At 38.6% G+C, this 27,946-nt stretch overlaps 1 protein-coding gene and 1 pseudogene across 2 annotated transcripts in view; one reads left to right on the forward strand and one right to left on the reverse strand.

The window, feature by feature from the left end:
• Positions 1-1,894: 1,894 nt before the first annotated feature.
• JAM3 (junctional adhesion molecule 3) overlaps positions 1,895-27,946 on the forward strand; it is a 92,046-nt gene continuing 65,994 nt past the window's right edge. Inside the window, exon 1 of one of the 2 annotated variants that reach the window (XM_036744393.1) lies at positions 1,895-2,050. In XM_036744393.1, the coding sequence (XP_036600288.1) occupies positions 1,975-2,050 (76 nt within the window). In that variant the 5' untranslated portion in view covers positions 1,895-1,974. The remainder of the gene's footprint in view (positions 2,051-27,946) is intronic. The other variant, XR_005009564.1, reaches the window with a different exon arrangement.
• On the reverse strand, positions 2,217-27,347 carry LOC118839929 (annotated as a pseudogene).

The following is a 27,946-nucleotide window of genomic DNA, read 5'->3' on the forward strand; positions in this document are numbered from 1 at the left end:
GAGTAGGAAGGGGACTTCTAGTAGCCCTTGCTTGTTTGACCAGAGTTCTAACCCATTTTCACAATATTTAATAACTAATTATTGTATTAGGACCAAAGTTTGTCCCCTTTTCTACTTCCTCATTCAGGAACCAATCAGTGTGGGAAATCTCTCTTAGAGATTTACCCAGGCTAAGATCTATCAGACAGTAAAAAAAATTCCAAGTTTAGGCTAATAGCTGTATTTCTGCTCATTGTGTTTGCTCAGACAGGCTCAGGGAAAGGTTGATTCTCTGTATTTATCAAGACACGTGATACGGAAATTGAAGTCTCTTTGACCAAGATTTGAGTGACTTAAGTCACCTACCCCAAGGCCTTCATTTTTATACAGCCTCTCATTGCGTTAACCAAGCCAAATTGATTGCCACCCCTCAGGAAAACCTCCTCTTTGAAGGGCATATAACCTGTAAGCCCACTACCATTAGGGGTCTTTGGTCTTAGAGAAATGGCCAAATGACCATCGTTTTATTACTAACAGGCTGGTCTTATTAATAGAATGATTAAATTACCCAGAAACTATGTTACATTTGGCATCTCTAGGAAGGACAGGTTGAAAAGGGACAAACAAATTTAGAGTGACTAAACAAATCCTCACATGTAATTAATATAAAAATACTACTGATTCTAAAGTGGAGCTTATATTATGGTTTTAATATGTTGGAGGGAAGTTATTCAGAATTTTATATTTACTATATATGTTGTCCATTTCCTAGCATATTGAAGTGTTGTATTTGTTTTTAATGTTAGGGATTTCCAAAGGCTAAATAATTTCATGAATGTATTATGGGATTGATTTCAGTACTCTTTGTACCTTCTGGTTCACTTTCCATTCTATTTTCTCTTTATCTCCTCACTCCTGATCCTGTCCACTTGTCTTCACATCCCTTTCGCGCTTGTCTTTTCATAGCCTAGCTTCTTCCACTTCTCACTTATATCTTTGTATTTTCAGGTGTCAGATTGTTCATATTAAACCTTTTATGGGTTATACAAAATTTGATCAACACTACATTTGTTCTGTCACGGAAATCACCCCAACAAGAATTAATTAAATGTCTACTATATGCTGAGTATCATACCAGCCAATGGGGATACAAAGCCAAAGATGAAGCAGTTCCTGCCCTTATGTATCTTATATTCTACTAACTCTAAAATTCTATGATTGTCCTTGTTGCAGTGTTACAGAAATTTAATGCTTCTAAGTTGTAAACAGGAGCATGAAATTCTCTTATATCTTTCGAAGATATCTTTACACTCTTCTCTCTTGCTACTATGAAATGACCTCTCTTGTGCAGCATTTTCTCAATAAGCTTAAGTTTAAAAATTATCTTAGATCACCAGGTTTAACCTCCCATCCATTGAATGGGGCAATATACAGGGTGTGTCAAAAGCCTTAGTGAAGTTTTAAACTTTAATAGCTTAAAACTCCATTAGGATCTTGAGGCACTTTGTATAATGTATACTCCTAGGCATTCTCTGCCTTGCTTGTGCTTTAAAATGAAATTTATTACCTTTTCATCTCAGCTGGGTCCACATTCCTGAACCTATACACATTTGCATAACGGGATACCGGGACTTCTGAATTATGTCTCCTCCCTTCCCTGATCCATAGCATCGAGATTCCTACGGTATCTATGGTTACCGCACATGCACGCCCCTCTCTTATTCGTGGCTCATCCCCCTCCACGCCCCTCCTCCAAGTCCATTGAAAAGGCTTCCCATGTGCCCGGGACGAGAGCATCCCTGCTTCCATGGTAACCAGATTCCAGCATCTCTCGTTACCCCGGTGACGGCGCCGCTGGGTCCTGCGGTCGCTATGGTAGTCGGGGGCGGGTCGATCGGCTCTAGGGGGCGGGGTGGGCGCAGGCGCAGGGCAGAAGCGACTCCTCACGGGAGCCGTGGCTCGGCTCCGAAGGTTCCTCAGTTAGTAGCCCTCGCCATGGCGCTGAGCCGGCGGCTGCCTCTCCGCCTCTGCCCTGGGCCGTCCCTGCTCGTCCTGCTGCTGTTCGTGCGGAGTGAGTCCCGGCGTTCCAGGCGGAGGGAGAGCCGGGTCTGGGGGGCGGGAGGGAGGGTGAGGGCCGAGGAGGAGCGGAGGGATGGGGTGGGTGGGGGACGGGACGGGACGGGAGCAGAGCGGGCCCAGGGCGGCTCGAGGATGAGGGTAACAGGGCGAAAAAAAGATTAAAAAAAACACCCGCGGTCCGAGAGGGGATAAAGATCCCGGGCGGAGTAACGGTCCGCGAGCGCGCACGCACCTCCGCTTAGCGCCGCGTGGACTCCGCCGCTTCCCACCCCGAGGCGGGCGTGAGGAGCCCAGCTGGGCGGGGGACGGGACCCAGCAGGGGGGAGGGGGAGGAGGAGGGGGCGCGGGGGTGGGTCGGGGGGGGCACAGCGTGGGACCGGGAGGGGCGAGCTGGGAGACACACTGGCTTTCATAGAAAGGGGGCCAGGGCCGGGGCACCAAGTGCGAGTGATGCCCCGGGGCAGTAGGAAAAGGGGGCAGTGTCTTCTGGAAAAGAAAGGGGGGGTGGATTTTAATGCTGAGGGGGAGAAGGGGCTGTCGTGCCCGCCGAGAGGTGGGCCAGTGAGGGTTGTGCCCCCTCAAACGGCTGAGATACAGGACCCCAAGGTCTGATTTGCTCTTCGAATAACTAGGCACTGCCCTTCTTCCCCCTTTGCCCTGTGTGCCTTATAGGTCTGGGGAAGTGTGCATTTATATACTGTAAACAGAGTCACTCGGTCAGGTCGGTACCTTTTGACTGAAGCATCGCCAGCCCGGTGGCAGCTTTGTCAGTTTTACTCTCTCCTGGTTGGAAGACCCATAAAATCCATTTGAAGGGATTCTCAGTTATCTCTTAGGTTAATAAACATAGCTATAGCTATAAAGTTATACTACAGTCTGCCCTATATATAGGTTAGACATGTAGGCATTATAAATGAATGTAATACATATACATATGGATATAGATATAATAGGCTATAGAAAGATATATAAGCTATCTGTAGCCTATTCTTTATATCTAGATATGGACATATGTATCTATAAAGATATATAACCATAGCTATGCTTGTTACCTTCCTAAATGTACCTTCCTGTGTAAAGCATCATACAAACATATTCTGTATGGTACTTTACAATTTACAAAACCCTTTTTATACATTTTCTTATTTGAGCCTGGAAGTAGAATAGCCCTGTTAGGTAGTCAAGGCAAGTATCTTTATTGCCATTTTAGAGAACTTGGGACCCAGAGAAGGGAAGTGCCTTGCCTGAGGTCACATAGCTAGGTGGGACTCAAATCCACATCTTCTAACAGAACGTCTAGCTCTTTTCCACTATACCATAACTGCTCCCCAAGGTCTGGGTCCTTTTCCACAGTGCTAAGATTCATAAGACCTGATTATTTTCCATCTTGGTTACCAACCCCACCTCTCCTGCTCCCCCAGTATCACAATGATTCCTGATATGAACCTATAGGAAGAGAAAGTAACTTTTTTTTTGGAGAGGAACACAGTTTTTGATTTGCTGTAGAAATTTACTTAGGTGTACATGGATTTATAGAGATGGTGAAAAATGGTGTAGGAAGAAACTAAGGTAACACAAATTCTGGTATCAAGAGAGTGCTCAAGGATTTAGGTGATATCCATATCCACTTTCTGTTGGTTTCCAAAAAAACAGGAAAGAATTGGAAAAGATAAGCAATCATAGGTTAGGCAGGGGACAAGGGTGTCAGGAATGTCTAGTTCCTGACTGTGGTGGTAAGTTGACACTGAGTCTCATTCACTCAGAGAAACAACTGCCTATTGTTGTAGGGACCAGTCCACATGAAAGTTTGCAGTTTTTATTGCAGAAACATTTGCTAATTTTGTTCAGGAATGAGTTTCACTTTGGTCATTTGTTAGAAGAGCTTTGAAGATTTTACATACCCTTAACCCCAAGTTACTGTCTCCCAGAGGGGTTAACTTTGTGGTTTTACTTAACCAAAATTGGGATTTATCCATCATGAAGAAAAGATGAACGGAATCCTAAGAATTGGAAATAATTACTGATGTACACTCACTGGCACTTTTAGAACACAGTTTTCATTTTCTAATAGAGTATTGTTCAGCATATGGTTTCACACCCTTTTAAGTTTTTCATCATTCACAGGGCCTTGGTGGCTATTTCCCATTTTGTTTACAATCACAAATCACTTCGTTGCCTTTATCATATGTAAAGATGTTAAAGCATATCATCTTGGTTCATGGACTTTGATGTATGATGTCAGTGGTCTCTGGATATCAAATTTGGGAATTTTCAGGTATATGTGTTAAATAAGACATTTTCATTAGGCAAGAGAGTTACAAATCAACTAAACCAAATCAGCAACTGTTATGTGCCGAGTGATCACGTGTATAAAATATGCCTTTGTTAAAATAGTTACAACTGCAATTCAGATTTACAGATATCATGCCAAGTACCTTTTAAAATTGATAATATAGCAATTACTATTTTTTTAATCTTTTGATGTCCTAGATAAAAAGTGTTTCATTTGGAATTAAAACTGTAGCAATATGTATCTCTGGAGCAAGACAGTTTGTGTATTGAAGCTTAACTTAATCTGCAAATTCAAGATTTTCAGGTAAAAAAATTTTAAAAATCAGTCTGCACCCTAAATCCTGTTCTCAGCATTTGTTTAGACTCATAAAGAGGGATTTATGGGAGTGGCTGACTCCTTTGCTTTTCTTTGTGTCTGACTTTTGTTTAATTGTAGTAGAGTTGAAGATGAGGGAGTTGGGTTAGATGGTCCCTGTGTTTCCTTCTAGTTCAAAATCCTGTGATCTTTTGTTTTGTCAGCAGGCGAGATCATCATCACAGTCAAACTTTTTTTTTTTAAGAAAAATAAAATCCATCTGTTTTGAAAGTAGAGTGTGACTTCAAGTCAGCTGTCCATTCCTGAAATGACTTGTTCATGGTCAACTGTTCTTGAGTGCTTTTGGACTAGGGAAAATGAATGCTTAGCTCTCTGAGATCTCTTGAAAGTAATTACAGTGACGCATTATATGTAGAGGAAATTGCCAAACATACCCTCCTCCAGCTTTGTGAAACTTAGCCAAAGGGAACCAGGTAGACTTGGTTCTATACATTTTCAAACTTATATCAAGCAAAAGCTGTCTGATGTGGCCACAGAATGTAACAGAAGAAGCTGTGGATTTGGTACAACCAACTTACAGCTGTTACTAGAGAATATGATAGCAGTAAATTCCATTCTCATAAGTGCTTTAAATTTCTTTTCAAGCACAAGTGGAATAAAAGAAAGAAAAATGTGGGGGTTTGTGTGTGCCATGGATGCATGGACAGAATGCATCCAGGAGTCTGTTGGATGATGCCCTAGTTCTGAACTTGGCTTCCCTTTTTAGATCTGTTTACTATCAGGCAGGGTGAGTGTGGTGCCACTGGAACAGAATGCAAGTTAGGATATTCTGTACCTAACCTCTGAGTTTGACTGCATATACAAATAGCTTCACCATCGAATAAAGAGATGCCTGAAAGTAAATTTACTAAGCAGCACATTCCTTCACACCCAATTTAACAAGGACAGTAACTGCTGTGATATTTTATATGGAGATCCATTGCCTGTTTGCCACTTGTCATGGCTGGCTATGATATATAAAAAGCTCTTTGCAAATTAGCCTTTAGAACTGATATTTCCTTGGGGGGAGTTTTATATGTTTATAATAGTAATGTATATACTCCATGTTATTTCCCAATATTAAATCTTTCTCTTTATATATCTTTGTATCCTCAAACTCAGCAAAGTGTTTGGCACATAGTAGAAACTTTATAAATGATTATTGGTGCATTATACTAAGGCTAAAAGTTAATAGATACAAAGAAGGTTTCATTGTTTGGTTGTTTCTGATGACCAGGAAAAAAGTTTCCAAACTTTTTTTTCATTAACTGAAACCATGTAAGGCTTTTCTTGGTTATACTTCTGTGCATCTGTGTATATACATATATGTGTATATGCACACATATGTATGTATGTGTGTATATATCTATATCTATATATACATACATACATACATACATACGTACAGAGAGAGAGAGAGAGAGAGAGAGTCCTTGCTGCTATCTTTCCATCCAGATCTAATTCTCATAAGGTCTCTTTCTCATAAGGTCATCTTTGAACAATCTGCAATGGTTTTTTCCTACTCTGAATTAATTCTGCTGGCATGTGTAGTCTTTGCCACATAGCCTAAAACTTGTTCGTATACTGCTTTGTATTGTTCTCTAGTTATTTGATATATATCTGTTTTATCTCCCTGAATGGATTAGAAACTCAAGTGTAGAGACTGTGCCTTCCACGTTCTCTTTATTCTCTCTTTTTCCCTCTTCCTCCTGGTACATAGCATGGTGCTAATGCTTGTATACTTGACTAGCTTTCAACCTGTTTATTAAACTTATGTGTCAACTAGCAACTTGTCTCTGCACCTAGAAACAAGCTCTGAAATTAAAGCAATTTAAGTGTATGGTTTCTTAGCATAAAGATAATTAGCACAAACAGTTGGTCAAAACGTTTACATTTTACTTTGACTACTAGATAGAATAATGAAAGGTTTTTACTTTTCCCTTCACTAGTTTACTTCCCAAATGGTTAGGAAAATTTTACGAGTTCAATTTAATGTAACAGCAAATAAAATATGCTTGTTTGTATCTCCTGAATGTCAGTCACAGTCATAGAGGGTGGAGCTAATTTAGAGTTCAGTTATTTGATCTTGCATTCTTTCTGAGTCATTTAATGAAAGATTAGCTGTCACTGGCTTTTGGATGGGGGAGAGGCAGCAAGATGGCCAACTGTGGCATTCTCATTGGATTGCTTGCTGGGAAACTGGTAGAGAACACATCCAAGAGGGAAGCAGTTGGTGGATCTTTGTTTTGTTTTGTTTTTTCCATCTTAAGTGATAAGAAGACAAAGGTCAAATTGACTTCCTTTGGTGAGAAATTACTTGGGAAGGGTTCCTTTCCTTCTCAAAGATGTTTCCTGATGTGAGCTGTCAGCTGATGCAACCTGATCACTTTTTCCTGCTTCCTTGCAGGATATATCTCTCTTAAGTAAACTTTGTTAAACCTTTAGGATAAAGCACAGATGTCCACACCAAGTACTAAGACAGATGCTTTGTTTAGACTGGTTCTTGCCTTTAAGGTGTTACTGCCAAAAACGTGCTGGATTATTTAATCAACAAACAAATATCTGAGTGTAAGGCACCACACAAAGTGCTTAAAATATATGATTCCAGGTGGTGGGAGTGGGGGATAAAAAAAAGAGTATAAAGTACACTTCCTTCCCTCAAGTTTACATTCTAATTGGAGAGACAGGACATATACATAAAGAGATACCTACAGCAATCCATAGGAATTCGGGAAAGAGAAAACTTATTTTGGGATGGGATGTTTATAGAGATGGGACTTTTGATTTAGGGCTAAAAGTATAATTAGGATAACGAAAAAACAGATAAGGAAAAACTTAGGAGGCTCATCAGCAAGAAAAGGAAATGGCATGAGTTTTTAAAAATGGAGCTGGAAATGAACGGGATCAAGTGAACCTGTTTAGCTGTAATAGAGAATTTGCATTGGGGAGCATGAGATGCTAAGAGTTCTGAGGTCAGATTAAAGAGGTACTACAGTGAATGACTGTCTGCTCTTCTGTAGGTGATGGGGAGCTGTTGAAGAACAGTAATCATAAGAATAGCTGCATTTCTATAGAGCTTTAGAACAGAAGAAAGATGTGATTAAAGGAGTGTTTTAAGTATCTTAGTCTGGTTGTAGATGTAATAATCAGTCACTCAACAAGTATTAAGTTCCTACTCTCTGATAAGCATTGTGCTTATCTGAAGTGAGAGTCCCAGCCCTCAAGGAGATTATACTTCTCAAAGGAGCACATGTGGGATAGTAGTGACTATGTTGAAAGGAATTATGATCCAGACCTGGATTTTTTAATCTACGGCCCACGAACTTATTTTTTTAAAATACTTTGATAACTATATTTCAGTATAATTGGTTTCTTTTGTAATCCTTCATATTTTACTTTATGTATTTAAAATATTATGAGAAGGGGTCCATAAGCTCCTAAAGGGGTCCATGACACAAAAAAGGTTAAGAACTCATAGTGCAGGATTGAGTGGAGCCACAGGGGGTAGATTATGTCTTTCATTAACAGTGGTCACATTATCTTGATTATTATTCCCTAATAGATGCAAAGCCTACATTGGGGAGAAAATGTGGTACATGCTGGTGCATATAGATGGGTAGATGACAAAGACATTATAGGATGATAGATTTAGAACTAGAAGAGGAATTAGAGGTTATCAAATCTAAACCTTGATATATGAGGAAATTGAGGTAGAGGAAAAGATGAGTGACTTGTCCAGGGTCACTTAGCTAGTAAGTGTTTGAGGCAGGATTTTAACTCTGATATTCCTACTAAGTCTAGTATCCACTAGCCACCTAGCTGCCTCGATGGCTAGGTCCTGGTATATAGCTAGATGCAATGAAATAGCCTTTCTGTTGGTTATAAAGGCCTCACTCATCCTCAAATCTGGCCAGCTCTGCTAGGTCCCACATCCAACTGGATTAACATCTCCCTTCGCTCTTTGGAACATGCAAGAGGCAGCGTCTCTGGAGGTTCAGGGCTGGAGGGTTCACTGTTCCAGGTAGACAGAAGCAGGCTTTAGAAGGAAAATGGCAGGATATCCTAGATGAAAGCCCTAATATCCTATTGAATGGCTAGATAGGAAGAAAAATGGATAATAACAGTAATAATAATTGCTCATATCTATATACCATTTTAAGACTTACAAATTACTTTATATCCATTATTTCATTTGATCACTGCAACAAAAGGTAAATGCTGTCATTTATCTTCATTTTACAGAGAAGGAAACCAAAGCTCATAAAGGTTAAATTATCTGCTTGGGGTTATACAGCTAGTAATTGTCTGAAGTAGAATTTGAACTTATACTTCCTGGATTCCAGATTCAAAGCTCTTTCCACTATGCCAGTCTGAAGAGGCCTACTCACTGAGGACCTTACCTCACTCAAAGTGAGAACCTGAAAAGGCCTTAGCCTAAAAGGGCCAGGGTCTCCCATTGCATCCTGGGCCATCTCTAGTTGTCCTGATGAATAAATATCTGGTTACTGGCTCCAGGTGGCTCTGGAGGAGAAAGTGAGGCTGGTGATCTTGCACAGCCCTCCCTCACTCAGGTCAAAGTCAACTGCAAGTCATGTCATCATTTTCCTGATGTCATGGTCGTCTTCAAAACTGAAGGACAAATGCAACAACAATGTAGCATCTCCTGTGAGGCTACTCCCCCAGCTCCTACTTTAATTGATTTGCTTCCTTGGGGGGTCTAGGATTAACCCTGAGGGGCTTCCCCTCTGATGATCAGCCAGGCTTAATCAGCTTTTAGAAAGGTTGTTTTTTAATCAGGTAGCAAGAACCGTTGGCACAAAGCATTCTCTCCCCCTTGGCCCATCCCAAATTCCAGTGTGTACTCTCCCTTTGTATATACAGTGTGCCTAGGGAGAATGGACTCAAACTTAAGGTAAAAAAGGAGTGAATCACAAAAATAAAACATTATGGTCAGAGGGTAAATTCACAACTTTGGGTTAATGGAAGCCATTTCTTGAGTTGCAGAGCCAGAGCCAGCATTCTTCTCAAGGATAAGGGGTCATGCTCTAGAAGCAGCTTCTTTAAGGTGGCCGTCTGTATCTTTGTCTATAGTGTGCCCCTGATATGTCTTTCTCTGCTTACATCAGGATGGGATGATTCCAGTCTCTATTAAAATGATTAGTAGTAGGGACTGGGGGAGGGGAGGAGATTGAAAAAATTCTCTCCTCCTTTCCTCTGCCAAGAATGATACCCTCTCTGGAGTTTGCTTGCAACTGGAATCCTTCAAACTGGAGCACTCCCACCATGACACCGACCATTATTCACTGGCTTGCAGGTGTGTCTGATTTTTTTAGCCAGGATGTTTTCTCTTGTGGCAGGAATCTGCCTTTATCCAGTAGAAAAAGCAGTATAATCTTATCAAATTAAAGATTTATTCATACTTTGATTTATTCAATCCGGGTGTTGTTCTGTGATTAATTTGAATGGGGTTGGAGCCCCACCCTTACACACAGGTATGCAGGACGGATTGGAAGGGGAAAAACCTGGAAGCCCAGGGATCAGGTTAGAGATTGTTGACCAGTTCAGGCATGAAGTATAATCATCTGGACTAGGATGGCTGCAGTGGTAATGGGGTATCTATCTTCTTTTTAGTCGTTATGAAGTAGGAAGGTATATGACTGAAAAGGAGAAGAAATAAAAAATTAATCAAAGGTTTTAACATCTAGTTGATTGAGAAAATAGTGGAGCTATTAGCATAAATAGGGAAATTTAGGAAAAAAAAGGCTTTTTTTTGGTGAAAGATGCTAAGTTTGGTTTTAGACATGTTATTTTAGGTGATGTTGGAATATCCAAATGGAATGTTCCAAAAGACAGTTGGAATTGAGGGATAGAGCTTAGGAAAGGTAAATTTGTAGTTTTAAATAAGCAATATTTTTAGTAAATACTAATAAAGTCAAACAGAAGATTAAGTGACTTCAAATAAAACTCTCAAAATTCAAATTACATTTTTATTAATAATGACATACATCTTAAAATAGGAACAATAACAATTTATTTTGCTGTTTTCTTCAGAATTATTTTCTGTACTGATGAAGTTCCATTGCCTTTTTAAAAAAAATTTAATTGTAGTTAAAGTATATATTGTTCTTATCCTTCTGATCTTATTTTAAATAATTTTTATTGACCTTTCCATGTCTTTTTGTGTTTGTCATTTTTATAGCATGACAATATTTCACAGTTATATGAAATATGGATAGGGACAGGACCTGTAACTTCATATGTATAGGAAACTCCCTGTACCACTGTAGGCAGGCCCCTTCCCTGCAACTGAAGACTTGCCAAGGACAAGTGAAAGGTTTAGGTGTTTTGATCAGAGCCAGTATGGCAGAGGCAAAATATAGGGCTTCCTGACTATGAGGTTGACTCTAGCTCTCTCTACAATCTATTACTATGCAGCTGCTTTTTATTCATCCATTTCCCGTTTTTTGTTGTTAGGAATTAAGCAGCTTTGAATAGCTTTGAATAGATAGTTTTCCTTTTAATGACATTTTTAGGATATAGTTGCAGTATTGTATTGCCAACGCAAACAATATTGTCATTTTTGTGGCTTAAATATTTTCAGATGTTCTCCAAAAAGTTCTCACCAGTTCATAGTTGCATCGACAATGAAATACACAAAACATTGGATTTTTAGCAATTTTAGTGCTCTTTGCAGTTTTAGGTGTAAGATAGTGTCTTAACGTTATTTTGACATTTTTTTTAACATTATTGTTTCTTGGATTAGAAAATTTGAACAGTTTCTTAAGTGGTTATTAATAATTTTTATTTCTTAACTTAAAAATTGTTCCCCTTTGCCCATACCTCTGTTGGGTAAAAGGTATGTATTTGTATATATATTTTGTTCAGTTGTGTCTGACTGTGACCCCATGAACCATATCATACCAATACTGTCCTTGGTGTTTTCTCATGTATATATGTATGTATGTATGTGTGTGTATGTACATGTACACATAATAGTTCCCCTACCTTTTAGATTGCAGGATTCTATAAGATATGTGTTTTTTTTCTCAGTCTCTTTTCTCGTTATTTTAGAGATAATTGCTTTTCTGTGCAAATCTACTTTATGTTTATATTTATACTTTATGTTTAATAATTTTTTCACAAATGAAAGAAAATTTCATTAGATGTAAATTTTGAGAGAGGTTGATTTGGAATTCACTCTCTGAGTGATGGTAGTTTGAAGCCATAAACAAGAGTGAAATTTTCAAGGCAAGGGGTGAAGAGTCAAAGGGAATAAATAATTTCGAGTGCTCACTCACTCACTCTCTCTTCCTTCTCCCCATCCAATCTGTGGCTTAAGCCTGTTGATTTTACCTTCATGACAGTTTTGGTAAAAGCATATGTCTTTCAGGAGCTCTGACGCTGCTACTGCCTTGGTGCAGGCTCTTATCTCCTCATACCTAGACTACTGCAGTAACCTACTGGTTGGTTTCCCTGACACAAGTCTTTCCCCACTCAGCTGCCAAAGTGATCTTCCTATGAAGCTCAGGTCTGATGTCATCCCTCTACTCCATAAACCCCCGGTGGCTCCCTATCACCTCTAGGATCGAATATAAAGTTCTCTGACATTCAGAGCCATGTATAACCTGGTCTTACTACCTTTTGAGTCTTACTACACCTTCCAGTCTTCTCATACCTTACATGATCTGCAATCCAGAGTTGTTCGCTTGCTGTTTCTCAAAAAGGATATTCTGTCTTGCGACTCTGGGTATTTTCACTGGCTGTCTCCCATGTCTGGAATGCTCTCCCTTTTCATCTCCTCTCCTGGCTTCCCTGCTTACTTTCCAGTTCCAGCTAAAATCCTTCCTTCTCCAGCAAGTCCTCTTAATTCTAATGACTTCCTTCTGTTGATTGTTTTAAATTTCTTTTATATATAGTTTGTTTGTACATAATTGTTTGCATACTATTTCCCCCTATTCCCCTAGACTTTGAATTCCTTGAGAGCAGAGACTGTCTTTTTGTATCTTTAGTGCTTAGCACAGTTCCTGGTATGTAGTAGGCACTTAATCAATGTTTATTGACTAATTACCCAGATTTATAGAGCGAGAAGATTAAGAGCCAGTGAAGGAGAAAGAGAAGTGGTTAAAATTAGCAGTGATTGCTCTGTATTGTTTTGTAAAGATCTTCACATACATTCTCTTTTGACATAAGAGAATATCACGAGTGATATTCTTTGAAAGCATATATAAATTGTGGCAAATTTAGTTACACTTTTAACAAAAATTTCTGGCCATAAGAGAAGATTTCCTTCTCTTTCATTTAAAAAAGGTTTATTGGTTTCATTTGTTTTGCACATCACAGTTATTTCTTATTATACCCTCAGCTTCATTGAACTCTCCCTTGTGACTGAAGAAAAACAATTAAGCAAAACCACAATATAGGGACCGTATCTAACAGGATTTTCAACATTCTGTACCTGTAGTCATCCAGCTCTCTTCTGAGAGGATGAGAGTGTTTAATTATCTCTTCTTTGGGACCAAGATTTGTCTTTGCAATTACATAAATAATTACAAAACTACTTTAAAATTTTCATTATTTGCCCATATTTTTAGAAAATGGTTAAAGTTATTTGAGACAATCTCTTGATTCTATTTAGCCCCAAGAGTTTGCCATCATCCCTCCTTCAACTTTTAAAATAAATGTTTATCCTGCGAAGTACAATGATAAGAAATTGCCCGAAGGTATTCTACCCAGGGCAACTGACTGGAACTACAGGTAGCAATTCTGCAGAGCAGTCTGGGCTTTGGACCTGAAGGCTGACTTTAAAGTCCACAGTAAGGACTAGCACTTGTATAACAGATATAGCCTGTGCTAAGTGCTTAGGTACATTATCTCATGTGATCTACATAACAACCCTGAGAGGCAGGCGCTCTTATTATTTCCATTTTACAGTTGAGGAAGCTGTGTGCCCAGGCTCACACAGCTAATAAATGTCTGAAGCTTGAATTGAACTCAAGTGTTCCTAACTATAGACCAGGGGTAGGGAAACCTGCAGTCTCCAGGCCACATGTTGTGGCCTTCTAGGTTCTTCGGTGTAACCTTTTGACTGAGTCCATGTTTTACAGAACAAATCCTTTCATTAAAGGGATTTATTCTCTGAAGTTTGGGTTCGTGAAAGGATGGCACTTGAGGGGGAGCGAGGTGGTGCAGAGCACCAGCCCTGGAGTCAAGAGGACCTGAGATCAAATGCGGCCTCAGACACTTGACACGCTAGTTGTGTGACCTTGGGCAAGTCACTTAACCCCAATTGCCCTGCCTTCCCCCTCCATTAAAAAGAAAAAAAGGATGGCACTTGAGGACCTAGAGGGCCACATGTGGCCTTGATGCTGTGGGCTCTCCATCCCTGCTCTAGACCTTCTACCTAGCTGCTTCTTAGGCACAGAGTCTTTAAAATGAAAAATTGGTTCACTGAAAGCCTCAATTTGGATGCACTTGGAAGATTAAAAACCACCCACCATCTTTCTGGAAGATTCTATCACTTGTAGCCTCCCATTTAGTTCTCCAGATGAAGAAAGGTGTATGGTACCGTGGAAATTAGGTCTTCTGGGGATTTTCCAGCTCCACATCTGATTTCTTAGCTGCATGGAAATATCTTTTATGGTTGGACTTTGGAGAAATTGCATTGGCTTTTAATTTAAGTCACTTGGAAGCAATTTAAAACCTGCCTTTCTCACACCACCTACTACTAAAACATCCACATTCCTTTATTCACATTTGCCACTTTATTCACATTCACCCAGAGGTGAATAGATATCAGGACCAATCAAGTGTTTTTAGAGGTACAGAAATAAATTGTGATGAAAAGACACTAATTCAAGGAGCACTTTCATGCCTTCCATCTGTAAAATGGCAGTTACCATGCTCTTTTCATTTCAGCTTTTTTTTTTTTTGAGGGGAGGAGGGAGAATTACTTAATTAGTTCACATTTGTGAATATCATTTAAAATTAAATGAGCAGATGTCAGTATAGGTTCCTTACCCTTAGTGTGATTGTAAATTAACTATTTGGAAGGGTCTGTCTACTTGCTAATTATGAAAAAAAGGGCAACAGGCTAATTTGATAGTTATCCTTTTTCACTTCTCGCAGCACCCAGTTTTCATCCTCCCAGTGAGGGTAGAAGATTGGTACTTCATTGGAATGATGGGGCCCAGGGCTGAAGCTATATATTTCTAAAGCTTGGCATCTCAATGAGGTTTAGGGTTAAGAATGATTTTTCCTAAAGCTGCGCCTGCAAATAGTACGCTTTATATTTGTAGTGGTATAAAATAGTAGGATTTCTAATTATTCTCTTTATGTTGTCTTTCCATTAATTCTGTTAAACTGAGTTTCCTGTATTCTTAACAATTATAGAAGTGACAGTTTATGTCAAATGCTCTATACATTCCCAATTTATATTTCTGTGGGCAGATCAGAGAATTAAGGGTCAAATTTAAATTAAAAAGTGCAGTATGCGTGTAATTTTTAAGAAGACAAGCCAAGGGATTTTTGGAAAGTATTTCATTTTGAACTAGTAAGTCTCCAGGGGGTCAGAATTGAGGCAGATGAAAAACAGAAATAGAGAGATGAAATTCCTGCCAGTTTTAGAGTCTGAATTCCTCCTCTATCTACCTAGATTTCTGTTTATAATAGATGTTGATCTTTTCTTTTCCCTTAAGCTAAGGCAGTGATTCAGAGACAATAGGCCTCTAGCCGGTCTGTTTTATAACACTGGCTGGGGGCTAAGAAGGAAGGGTTGGGACTCACTGAAGCCAGAACAAATATTTTCTCCCATCATTACCCTATAGTTAATATGCCACATGCTGTTTTCAGATTATACCAAAATATTCTTGTGAGTGAGATCAGTCAGGAAACTTTCCTTGAGGAGGAGTATGTTTAATTCTCTCCTTAACTCACAGCTTTTCTGTTCTCTGTCCTTGTTGTCAAGCAAGTTTTGCACATGCAAAATAAATAAAATCTGTTAAAAGTTTGGTTGCTTCTATTCCTTCATGTTATCAGCACCTTTTTCTCTCATGTATTTGTGAGCTATTTTTAATGAACCTTAGGAAAGCATATTAAGCTGGAGTTCTGTCCCCACTTTTGACCTTTGTGACACATCCTTCTCTGTCTTAGCTGCAGTGAGATTATCATTTGATAAGCTTGATTGAAAATCCTTGGTTTCCTGTAAAGATTGACTCACCATTCAGGAAAATCACTGGATTTGCCTTCCCAGATTACAGGATCAGGACCTTGTTTATCCTTCCTGTATGGGGGACAGAGAAGAAGTGAAGTTAGATCCAGAATATTATTGATTTTTCTCTTTAGTAAGATAAAGGTGGGAGAGCTTAGCTTTGTATAATTTCACATTTTTGAGCATCTTCAAGATGTCTGGTAATGTTCATAGAATCATAGTTTAGAGCTGGTGGGGACCCCAGAGGCTATGTAGCCTAACACCCTTCTGCCCATTCACCCCTACCCTAAACAGATGAGGCTAAGGGAGTTTAAGTGACTTGTGATAGGTTACATAGGTGAGTGTTAAAGAGGTGGTTGTTGTACTCAGAGCCAGTGCTCCTTCCGTTGTACCATGATGTTTATTCGTTATCCCCTGAGCATATATTATCCTGTTGATTGCAGGTTAACAATATCTATTTCTTCCACCCTCTCTAGATTTCTAAATGTCTACCGCCTCTGTCTAATCCCTCTATTTCTTTCCTGAATAATTGCTATAGCATCCTGACCAGTCTTCTCTTCTCTAGTCTCTAATTCATCCTGCATAATGCATCTGTTGTGACCTTTCAGATGTACTGTTCTGTGTCACTCTAGTGCCCAAAATGTCAGTGCTGATCTGTTGCTTATGAATAAAGTTCAGGCAACTGGCTTTTAAGGCTCTTAGCAAGATGGACAGGCAACCTGCCTTTCTACCTTTAACTTACATTCTGCCTTTTACGTATTCTGTATTCCAGATAAACTGAACTATTTTGCTATTTCATGAACATAACTTATACTTTTTAGCCTTTATAAATTTGCTCATTCAACTTCTCCTGGAATCCCAGTACCAATTTGGAATGTTTTGTCCATCATGAAGACCCAGTTTAAATGCTACCTCTTCAATAAAGTTTTCCTGGATCTCTCTGATACCCTTCCCAAGCTAGAAGTGATCTCTTAGAACTCCCAGAATACTTTGGCATCTATTGAATATTTATCAGAATCTACTTTGCATTATAGGTAATTTACCTTCATGTTTTATCTTTTGTACTACATTGTAAACTACTTGAAGTTAAGATATCTTCTTTATCTTTTTAGCTCCTTTAGGACCTAGTTTAGTGCCTTACGATATGTTCCACCTCTTTTCATTAATTCGTGATATTTAACCTGGAATGCTGGGATGCTCTGCTCCTTTTAAAAAATCATTTGTGTTAATATATTTTCTTATTGATACATAAGTCATTTTCTAATAAACAGTTTCCCTGTAATATTTTGCTTCTTCATAAAAACAGTTAATAATAATATAATAATAATAATATATAATTATAAAACTATAATAATCACTAATATAGTGATTGCAACTTCATTCCTATTCTTATACTTGATTATTTCTTAATAGTAAGGAAGGCTTGAGTAATTCTCCATATTAATCATTCATTTTGATGCAGTAATACATTATATTCACATATTACAATTTGTTCAGCCATTCCCTAGTTGTCACCTTACCCCTTTCCTTCAAGATTCAACTCAAGTTATTTTTCTTCTGTAAAGCTATGACCACACTAGGCTCGTTGATCTTGTTCTCCTCTGAACACCTGATTGCAATTATTACCTATGTGATTAATTTATTGATGAATCATCTTTTACCCTGACATTTCTTCTATCATTATCTTGAATTATTTATACTTTTGCTGTTATGAAACATTTGATGTACTTATCTTCCAAACTAGAAGAGAACTTCTTGGAGGCAGGGACTATTTTGTCTTTATATTCCCTCAGCACCAACATAGTGTTTTGTATATAATGTGTTCTCAGTGATTTTGTTCAAGCAGATATTGATTGATTTGATATATTGATGGGACTGTAGAACATGAGGAAGACAAGTTCAGCTTTGAGGAGCCTTTTTAATCCAGATAAAAGACTGGAAATTTGTTGAATAGGTATAGGATACAAGGACTAGAACCCTTACTATCTCTTGACCAAATATCAAGGATTGCTTTACTTCCTAAAAGCGTCTCTTCAAATAAACTCCTGGCAAATAAGAAATATTGTACTAGTTTACATTCTTAGTTAATGATATATATGTTACACCCCCTTTGAGCTACTTCTCCATTTTGAACCCACAGATTTGCAGGTGGGATTCCACAGGGGACGTTGTTACCCTGCTACTACCTTGAATTTTATTGTACCCTGCAGGTGTGCACCCTTCTAACTACAGATGTGCTGCTCATGAATGATCGGGCAGTAGATTCCATTAGCTCTTCTCAAGAGTATCTAGTGAAATGACATAGCAAGAATAATGCGTCTTCCCTCAAATGTAGTGACCACGGGAAGAGTGTGTTCAAACTTAGAATACGGTAGCAATGATGTACACATGTAGCACATGTAGGCATGCATGTAAATACACAACTCTTGGTCCTGCAGGATATAGAAGTCCTTACTCCCTGCATAGAAACCCTTGGTTTCAGTATCTGCTCCTCTTCATAACTGACTGTTGATTGCCTTGAAGCTTCTTCTCTAGGGTGACTTTCTGTATCCATATGTCTCGCCTCTGTTCCCTGCTGGTTGCAATGTCTCCTACTGATGCAGTAGCTTCATTGCCATAGTAGATGGGATAAAGAGAAATTTTTCACCTTTCTTCTTTACCCCCACCTTGTCACTATTACAAATCAGTCTCTCTCCACAACTGCCTCCTATGTTCAAATGTGAACTCCTCAACTGCTGATGTGTTTACTTCTTTTATACATTGGCTCTAGGAATGTGAATGAGTCTCAGACAATCACAAGTTGTTTAAGGATCTTATTCACATTGTTAGGAGGTTTTATCACCTCCTTTTCATTTTGTGATTACATCTTAGGCCTTCCATGACTATATAAATTGAGGGAGAGGAATAAAACTCCCTTCATTACACTCTCCCAGTTCAGGGTGTAGTTGCATCTTGTTTATACATTAAAATCTGATCATATGTAGCAGTATTGTGTAATCTGGGGTTGCAATGGTAAGAAGGATGGGACTTTTTTTTCTGTTTTCTCTTTTGGAATGCCAAGGTAATCAACTACCTTTGAGTTTTGCCTTTCAACTGTAATGGCAAGCAAAGTGGGACTTTTTGCTGTTTTTTGTTTGAGTGCTTCTCAGTACTGAGGTAATCAAGTGCCTTTGATGAGTCTTCATTTGTTTCTTTGATTAAATCAAAGAGTCTTTGATGACCTGCTTAAGAAGCAAGAAAACCTAGTACACATGGGTTTGAGTTGCGTGGTTGTGATGCCCTCTGACCCTGAGAAAGGTATATAAATCTGAGTTTGGCATTTTGTTTTGGGGCTCTCACTCATTGTAACAGTGTTGTGTGATTTGACCAGATGAGACTCTAGGTAGCCGTCATGGAGCCATGAAAACCCAGAGATTGAGGTTTTTCTCTCTGGCAACTGTATGTATTGCTGTAGTTAGATGGTTAGAAGCCTGTCTACTGGTTTGTATTTATTTGCTCTGGTTATATAATATAGGCTTGTAATTTCTGTTTGTATATTCTCTGAAGTTCAGGGTGCTGGCTTTTTCCCCTGAACTACAAGTGAATGATATAGTTATGTTTAACTGAAGTGAGATTGTTAACCCCTTAAAGTTGCTCCTTAGAAAAGCAGATCAAAGAACTTGTGCTAGCAGCCCCTCTGTGTGTTCTTGTTGGTCTTGTGTTGGTTTTCACCTCCACAGCAGTTGTTACAGGGGGTCACATACCCCACTCCTTCACATGAAGCTTTTCTTCTTCCAACATTTTTTCCCCACATATTATTGTTGATTACCCTTTAAAACAGTGGTGTTAAGCTCAAATAGAAACCCGGGCCACTAGACTGTATATAAAGATATCAGAAGCCACATCTTTGACTTAGAAAACCACATTAAGCATTATTTATGTTCTGCTTTTTTTTTAATTGATTTTGTTATACATTTCCCAATTACATTTTAATTTAGTTTGGACCGCACAAGAGTATTGTAGGCCCTGCTGGATATTCGCCACCTCTTCAAATGTCTTTCTAAAGCTGAATAGTATCTTGGTGCTTCTAAGCCACATGCTAAACTCAACTTTAGATATCTTGTTGCAGAGGAGTCACTTACAAATAATGCTGATGAGTTAGTAGTTTTGTATACTTTTTTTCTAAGTAGAAAAGAGACTAATCTGAAGTTTTGATTGCTGTCCTGCTGAATTTCTATAATAAAACAAAATGCTAGTTTTAGGTTTCAGGAGCAGAGAGTACAAACAGCTCAACATTTCTATTTGACATTCCTAGGCCTTAAAAGTAGCCAAACAGTATTTTTGGGAAAAGATTAGACCTTTCAAGCCTGGAGGCAATTTTCATGGCTAAACTAGCAAACCCTGAAGAGTTGAGGGGTAGAGTGGAAATTTCAGCAGAACTTTAAGTGAAGCATTTGCCAATGTAAACTAGTGGGTTTACATAAAAAATAAACAATATATTACATAAATAGTTATTGAGTATGCGTGGGTAAAGAAGGAAAAATTCCATGTGGCTTGACAGACGTTTTCCCTTTCAAAGATATAGGCAGCCTCAAGGGGGAAACTTGCAATATTTCCTTGACCCAGCCGAACGGCATCTGATAAAATAAAGGGATAATATTTTTAGGTCCTAAGATCATTGTGTCAGATGGAGTTCAGAAAGTTAGGGAAATAAGGGAATATCATTTTAATCTCCCATGTTGCAGAGAAGGGGAATAAATCAATGAAAGGAAAGAAAAATAAAAGGATAACATCATTATATTGCAACTCTTAAAATAAAATGCCTCTTATCTAAGGCTGGTGGCCACTCATTTTTCAAGCATGTTGAAATGAATCTATCCTTAGGAATGAGCCAAATCATTGGTATTTTGTGGGTCTAATATTGTGACTGTTTCTTAGACTCCTTGCCATAAGTTTATATTTGTCTCTACCTCATTAAATTAACTGAGATCTACGGAAGTTGGAAGAAACAATTTTGCCCATAGGTGGAGGCTCCTATAGGAGTGTAGAGCCTTGAGTTCTATCTTGTTATAGACTTAGTAACATAAAATATTTTTAAAAATTCTATAATCCCGTAACAATGCTAACTGTTCTTTCTAAACTTTACGGAATCTCAGAGTTAGAAGGAACCTCAGAGGCCTCTTCCAGTTACAGGACTGCAGGAGTTGGGATATGTCAGTTGCCTAAATGTAAATCATCCCCCTATATACATCCTTGCAGTTCTCTCAGCCCTCCCTTGTCCCAGTCAGGCTCTGCCTGCTCCATGCATTGTGTCCCTGGAATTACCTATTAATATTTTCTTCATCTTAGATCTCTTTATAATATTCTCCTTCTGTTTTCTGGCACCTTCAGAAACCCTGCTTCCCCCAGAAAACAATGTGTCTCTTGCTATCATTTTCAGTGATGGTTGTACCTTTTTTTAGTGCCCTTCATTATACACTGGTTCTAGAAGGAGAGTTGGCATATTTTATTTTATCTCCATTGCTACTTCTAAACTCTCCTTCTACCGTTACTTGTTACATTTAGGTTCATATAATTACTCAGTCTTGACCCTGGTAGCCTGACTGCCAACCCCACTTCATTCTCCATCCCAAGCTGGCCAACCTTTACTCTCCTGCTTGCTCTGCTTCTGACTCTCTGGACTTTGCATCATGTCTCCCTTTTCTTCTGACAGATTGCCCCTTTAGTTATTCTTTACCCTATAATCTTCAATCTCTCCCTACCAATTTTCTCATTTCCTGCTCACTACAAATAGGCCTATATAGCTCCCATCTTCAAAAAATATTTAGTTGGCCCTACCATCTCCTTATGCTCTTGTCCTATAGCTCTCCTTTCTTGCATTTAACGAATTGATTATACTCTCTGCCTTTACTTGCCCTCCTCTGATTTCTTAATCACTTGCAATCTGGTTTCTAGTTACCAGATAAACCAGATAGTATTACTATTACCAAACAACTTGAAGAATGGTGACACGTTCTTTTTTTTTAGATTTTTTATTTGATATTTTTTAGTTTTCAGCATTGATTTCCAAAAGATTTTGAGTTACAAATTTTCTCCCCATTTCTACCCTCCCCCCCTGCCACTCCAAGATGGTATATATTCTGATTGCCCCATTCCCCAGGTAGCCCTCCCTTCTATCACCTCCCCCTTCCCCTCCCCCCCCATCCCTTTTCCCCTTACTTTGTTGTAGGACAAGATAGATTTCTCTGCCCCATTGCCTGTATATCTTATTTTCCCGTTCATGCAAAAACCACCTTTTTTTCTGAGCATCTGCTTTTAAAACTGAGTTCCAAATTCTCTCCCCTCCTCCCTCCCCACCCACTCTCCCTAAGAAGGCAAGCAATTCAACACAGACCACACATGTATCATTATGCAAAACACTCCCATAAATAGTGATGTTGTGAAAGACTGACTATATTTCCCTCCCTCCTATCCTGTCCCCTTTTATTCAGTTTTCTCCCCTGACCCTGTCCCTTTTCAAAAGTGTTTGCTTTTGATTACTTCTTCCCCCTATCTGCCCTCCCTTCTGTTGTCCCCTTTTTTATCCCCTTCCCCCTACTTTCATGTGAGATAAGATACCCAATTGAGTGTGTATGTTATTCCCTCCTCAAGTCAAATCCTATGAGAGCAAGATTCACTCATTCCCCCTCACCTGCCCCCTCTTCCCTTCCAGCGAACTGCTTTTTCTTACCAATGGTGGCACTTTCTACAGAAACAGGGAAGCATGGAAGAGGGGATACATTGGGAAAATATATTGATTTCAATTTTGGACATGTTCAGTTTAAGACACCCTGGGTTCGTAGGGATATAGACTCACCTTAATTACTCTCTGGGATTCCTTCTTGACTTTCCTGGTGTTTATTTCCTATCTCTGGTACTTATTAGCTATGTGACTAATGGACAAGTCACTAATCCACACCTCAGTTTCTTCATCTGTTAAATGAGAATAACGCAAAAGGTAGTATTGACATTTTAGGATTGCTGTAAGGTTCAAATGAGGTAATGTATATAAAACACTCTGCAAATCTTAAAAATAAATGTCAGCTATTGTTCTATATAGCCACTTAATATCTCTCTTATTTACACCTTATCCTTAAGAATTTTCACATAAATTTAATTTCCCCATTTTATCTAGCACAGAACTAATTACATAGTAGCTATTCAAAATATATTTGTTGAATTGTTTAATTTCATGTCCACTGTTTTTAATTTTGATATTGGAGTCTGGACTTCAGTATATAGACATTCAAATTTGTGTTTGGGAATGGGAGAAAAAGGTATAAAAAGGGAAAAAAATAACAGGAAAGAACAAGATGTGATAAAAATCAGTAGGCAGTAGGAAAGCTCTATATTAGGCAGAAACCCCAGTGGAACTATTTGCTGCTGCAAGATAGTTAATTCTTTATTCTGAATATCTGTATTCTTGAGTATTTTCAGGTTTTATTTGTTGGGAATATCTATCATATTTCTGTATGGTCTGGTTATCAACCTGAGTGTTTTCTGTGACAGCTGTATAACAAAGAGAGCTGTGTGTCATTTCAAAGCCTCAAAGTGCTACAGAGTATGTTGCTTTGCATTTATAGGTCTTTTAATCCTTTGAAATCTTTGACTCAGATAAAATTGGGTTGCTAAATAAGTTTAAGGCTGGACATGTTTTATTGATTCATGACGAGAGAGTTTGAATTTCTAGCCACAAGAGTTTGAAATCTATCAACAGCAAACAATACAATAAAAGATGGAGAAGTTTATATTAATTAAGTAAAAAATGTAATACTTCAACTCTCAGGACTTCACTTGTTGCATTTTCATGGTACATCTTATTAAATAAATTGTAGAATGTTACATATGAAAGTCTTGTCTTGCATAAATTATATTGTTTCCTTCTAAACTTTTTGATAATGGCCATTGCATCAACATGTTTAGTGGAATTCCCATTAGAAAACATTGTGATTTAAGAAACTTGACTGATCTGATGGTGTGGTATGGTCCCTGATCAAAAAGAACCCAAATTTTAGTTTGAGTGGGCCCAACATTACAGGAGAAAACTGAAAGGAGTCTTTGGAGTGAGTGCACTGTAATCTGTTCTTTGGCAACAATCCAAGTTGGGTGGCAGAGAGGTCATGTGGGAACTGTACAGACAGGACTCACTCTAGTATAGAAAATGGGTGTTGGGGATTGGGTGGTAATACAAGGGAGAGGGAAGGGACTTTTCACAAACATTTTTGGAGGCCTGGATTTTAAACTTAGAATACTATTTTTAGCAAATCAGTATAATGAATAAGTAAGAATTAGTTCTCTTCCTGAGTAGTAGGCATAAAAGTGATTATAATCAGGCCCTTTTAATAGAGGAAGAAGCCAAGTCATCTAGCAGGTCAGTGGCAGAAGAGACAGCTGAACTGAACACCTTTCTAATGTTCTGTCCTAAACTACTTTTTGTTTCTTTTCAATTACTTGATTTGACAAAGTATAATTGTAAAATCCTAGCTATTTATATAGCACTTTAAGCTTTACACAATGCCTTACACATGTTAAATCATTTGATCCTTACAACAACCCTGTGAGGTAGGTGCTATTATAACTGCTTTTTACAAATTGGGAAACTGACAGGTTTAGTGACTTGCTCAGGGTTACAGAGCTCATAAGGGTCTGAGGCAGAATTTGAATTCAGGACATCCTCCAAGCCAAATACTCTGTCCACCAGACTGCCTGTATGTGATATAAAAAAAAAAAGTTATCCTGATTTTGCTCAAATTTGTATTTCAAATTAGCTCTCAAAATGTTATAGAACTTTAATAGTTAATTATCTTATTGCAGGGAAACAGCATAGTAGACTGAAGAGAGTGCTAGCTTTGGAGTCAGAAGACATGTATTTGAATCTTGGAACTGCCACTTATAATCTTTCTGATCTTGGGCAAGTTATTTTATCTCTCTAGGTCTCAGTTCCCTCATCTGGCAAGTGGGAGTATTGAATTATCTCATGACTTAAGATACTCTCTTAGTTCTAGATCAGGGATGAGGAACCTGCAGCCTGAGGCCACATCTGGCCTTATAGGTCCTCAAGTATAGTGCTTTGACAGTTCTATTAAACTTGGATTCCATCAAAGGGCTGCACTTGAGGACCTAGAGGGCCATGTGTGGCCTCCAGGCTGCAGGTTCTCCACCCCTGTTCCAGATCTTTGATCCTGTGCACCAGTAGAAAAGTTAGAAGCTCGTTTTTTCAAACTTAATTGCTTTTGAGTTTACAGGTGGTTTGCTTAATATGGAAAAAAATGAAGGGCATTTGTAACTTTTAGGAGATCTTGTATATTTTAGTACATTTTTTTCTGTCATTTTTTCAAAAGACATTACAAATAAGTATTCTTAGATATTGACTAATTGGCTATGAAAACTAGATGGACTCTTCTTAATATAAGTTTATCCATAGAGATTTTTTTCTGTTTTAAAATTATTTTTATTTTCAGTTCCAAAACCTTTCCCTCTCCACTCCTCCCCCACCGATTGAAAATGCAAAGAATAAGATATCCCTTATACATATGAAGTCATACGAAACTTGTTTCCTCATTAACCATGTTGTGAAAAAAGAAAAAGAAAAAAATAATGCTTCAGTATATACGCACTGATGAGAATTCATCAGATCTCCACCTGTAAGTGGATCGCATTTTTCGTCATGAGTCCTTTGGAATTGTTACGGCTCATCGTATTGATCACAGTTGCTACTATCTTTTTTTTTTTTAATGATCTGGGGATTTATTCTGTTAGAGAATGTCCGAGTTAGGGTTTGTTTGCCCTTTCGGGCTTTAATTTTTCTCAGGTAGAACTCGAGCTCTTTGCCCTCGGCCATATAGCTGGCTGCTCGGCTACACTGGCCTGGCCTGGATGCGATGCAGGCAAGGAGGTTGCCCTGCTGGAACAGTTCCTCCGGAAGTGAGCTGATCTTGGCGTTCTTCTTCTGCTCCTCGCACTTCTGGATCTTCTTTGGCCGCTTTTTATTTAAAATTTCTTCCTCCTCAGGAGTCAACTTCGCTCCCTTCTTCCGGCCCAAGGGCAGCGCACAGTGGGATTCAAACTGCTGGCGGTATGGGGTGCTATCGATGAGCACGATGCAATTCTTCCCCAGCGTCTTGGTCCTGACCAGCTCATTGTTGGCTGCGTTGTAGACCACATCAATGACACTTGTTTTTCGGGTACAGCACTCAGTTGCCCACGTCCAGCCTCAGCGCCCGGTTCTTTTTGTCGCCTCCTCTGACGTGCGGCAGGCCCGGATCTTGGTGTCGGCAGGCGGCTGGCCCAGCTCGTACTTGCGCCTCTTGTGGTAGGGCTTGCGCTTGCCACAGGTCTTGCGTTGCTTGTGCCAGTTGTCCCGGGAGATTACCACGGTCGGTACCAGCTGCAAAGAGCTGCTACATCTTTTACAGTTGATTGTTGTTAGACTGTTTCAATCACTATGTACATGGGTCTGTTGGTTTTGCTCTTTTCACTTGAATATGTTCATAGAAGTCTTCTCAGGTTTTCTGAAACCATTCCCTCCATCATTTCTTATAGCACAATAGTATTCTACCATATTTATATACCATAACTTTTGTTTAGCCATTTCCCAATTGATGGACATTCCCTCAGTTTCCAATTTTTTGCCACCACAGAAAAAGCTGCTTTTATTTGGTGTCTTTGGTGTATCGTCCTAGGAGTGGTATTGTTGGGTCAATAGACTTATAGCTCTTTGGATATAGTTTTAAATCATTGTCCAGAATGGTTGGATTAGTTCACAGCTCCACCAATAGTGCGTTAGTGTACCTATTTTATTTCTCACATTCAATCTAGCATTTGTCATTTTCCTTTTCTGTCATTTGAGCCAATCTGATAGGTTTGAGGTGGTGTCTCAGAGTGGTTTTAATTTGCATTTCTCTAATTATTAGTGATTTGAAGCATTTTCTTACATGACCATTGATAGCTTTAATTTTTTTCTTCCGAAAACTACCTAGTTATAGCCTTTGATCATTATTGATTGGGGAATGGTGCTTATTTTTTTTTTAATAAATTTGGCTCAGTTCCCTGTATATCTGAGAAAAGAGACCTTTATCAGAGAAAATTGCTGCTAATCCCACCCCACCCCCCGTTTCCTCTTTGCTTCTAATTTTACCTACATTGGTTAAAATCTTTTTAATTTAATGTAATTAAAATTCATCCTACCTCCCATGATCCTGTCTTTTCCATGAACCCTTTCCTTATCAATAGATGTGACAGGTAATTTTTTCTGTGTTCCTCTAATTTGCTTATTGTAACATCTCCCTTTATATCTAGATCATGTACCTATTTTAAACTTACCTTGGTATACTCTGTGAGATGTTGGTCTATGCCTAGTTTCTGCCAAAATACATTTTGGTTTTTCCAGCCATTTTTGTTGATGAATTCTGTCCCCATTACCTGGGGTCTTTGGGTTTATTGAACACTAAGTTACTGTGCTTATTTATTTCTGTGTAATGTACACTATATCTATTACATTTATCTACCACTTTTTCTTATCTAGCAGCAGATTGTTTTGATGATTACTGCTTTGTAGAATGGTTTGGGACCTGATACTGCTAGGCCCCTTTCCTTCATGTTTTCTTCCCCCCATTGATTCCCTTGATATTCTTTACTGTTCTTCAAAATGAGATTTTCTTCCCTAGCTTTATACAGTAGTCCTTTGATGGTTTGATTGGTATGGCACTGGATAAATAGAATGATCATTTTTATTATTTTGGTTGTTATTGACCAAGGTTTCTCCAATTATTTAGACCTGCCTTTATTTGTGTGAAGAGTGTTTTGTAATTTTGTGCATAAAGTTCTTAAGTGTGTCTGGCAGACAGACTCCCAAGTTTTTTATATTGTCTGCAGTTATTTTAAATGAAATTTTTCTTTCTCACTCTTCCTGCTGAGTTTTGTTGGTAATATGTAGAAATGCATATGCTTTGTGTGGGTTTATTTTATATCCTGCAACTTTGCTAAAGTTGTTAATTATTGTTAGTTATTAATTAAAG

The sequence above is a fragment of the Trichosurus vulpecula genome, chromosome 2, assembly GCF_011100635.1.
Source record: "Trichosurus vulpecula isolate mTriVul1 chromosome 2, mTriVul1.pri, whole genome shotgun sequence".
Taxonomy (NCBI): domain Eukaryota; kingdom Metazoa; phylum Chordata; class Mammalia; order Diprotodontia; family Phalangeridae; genus Trichosurus; species Trichosurus vulpecula.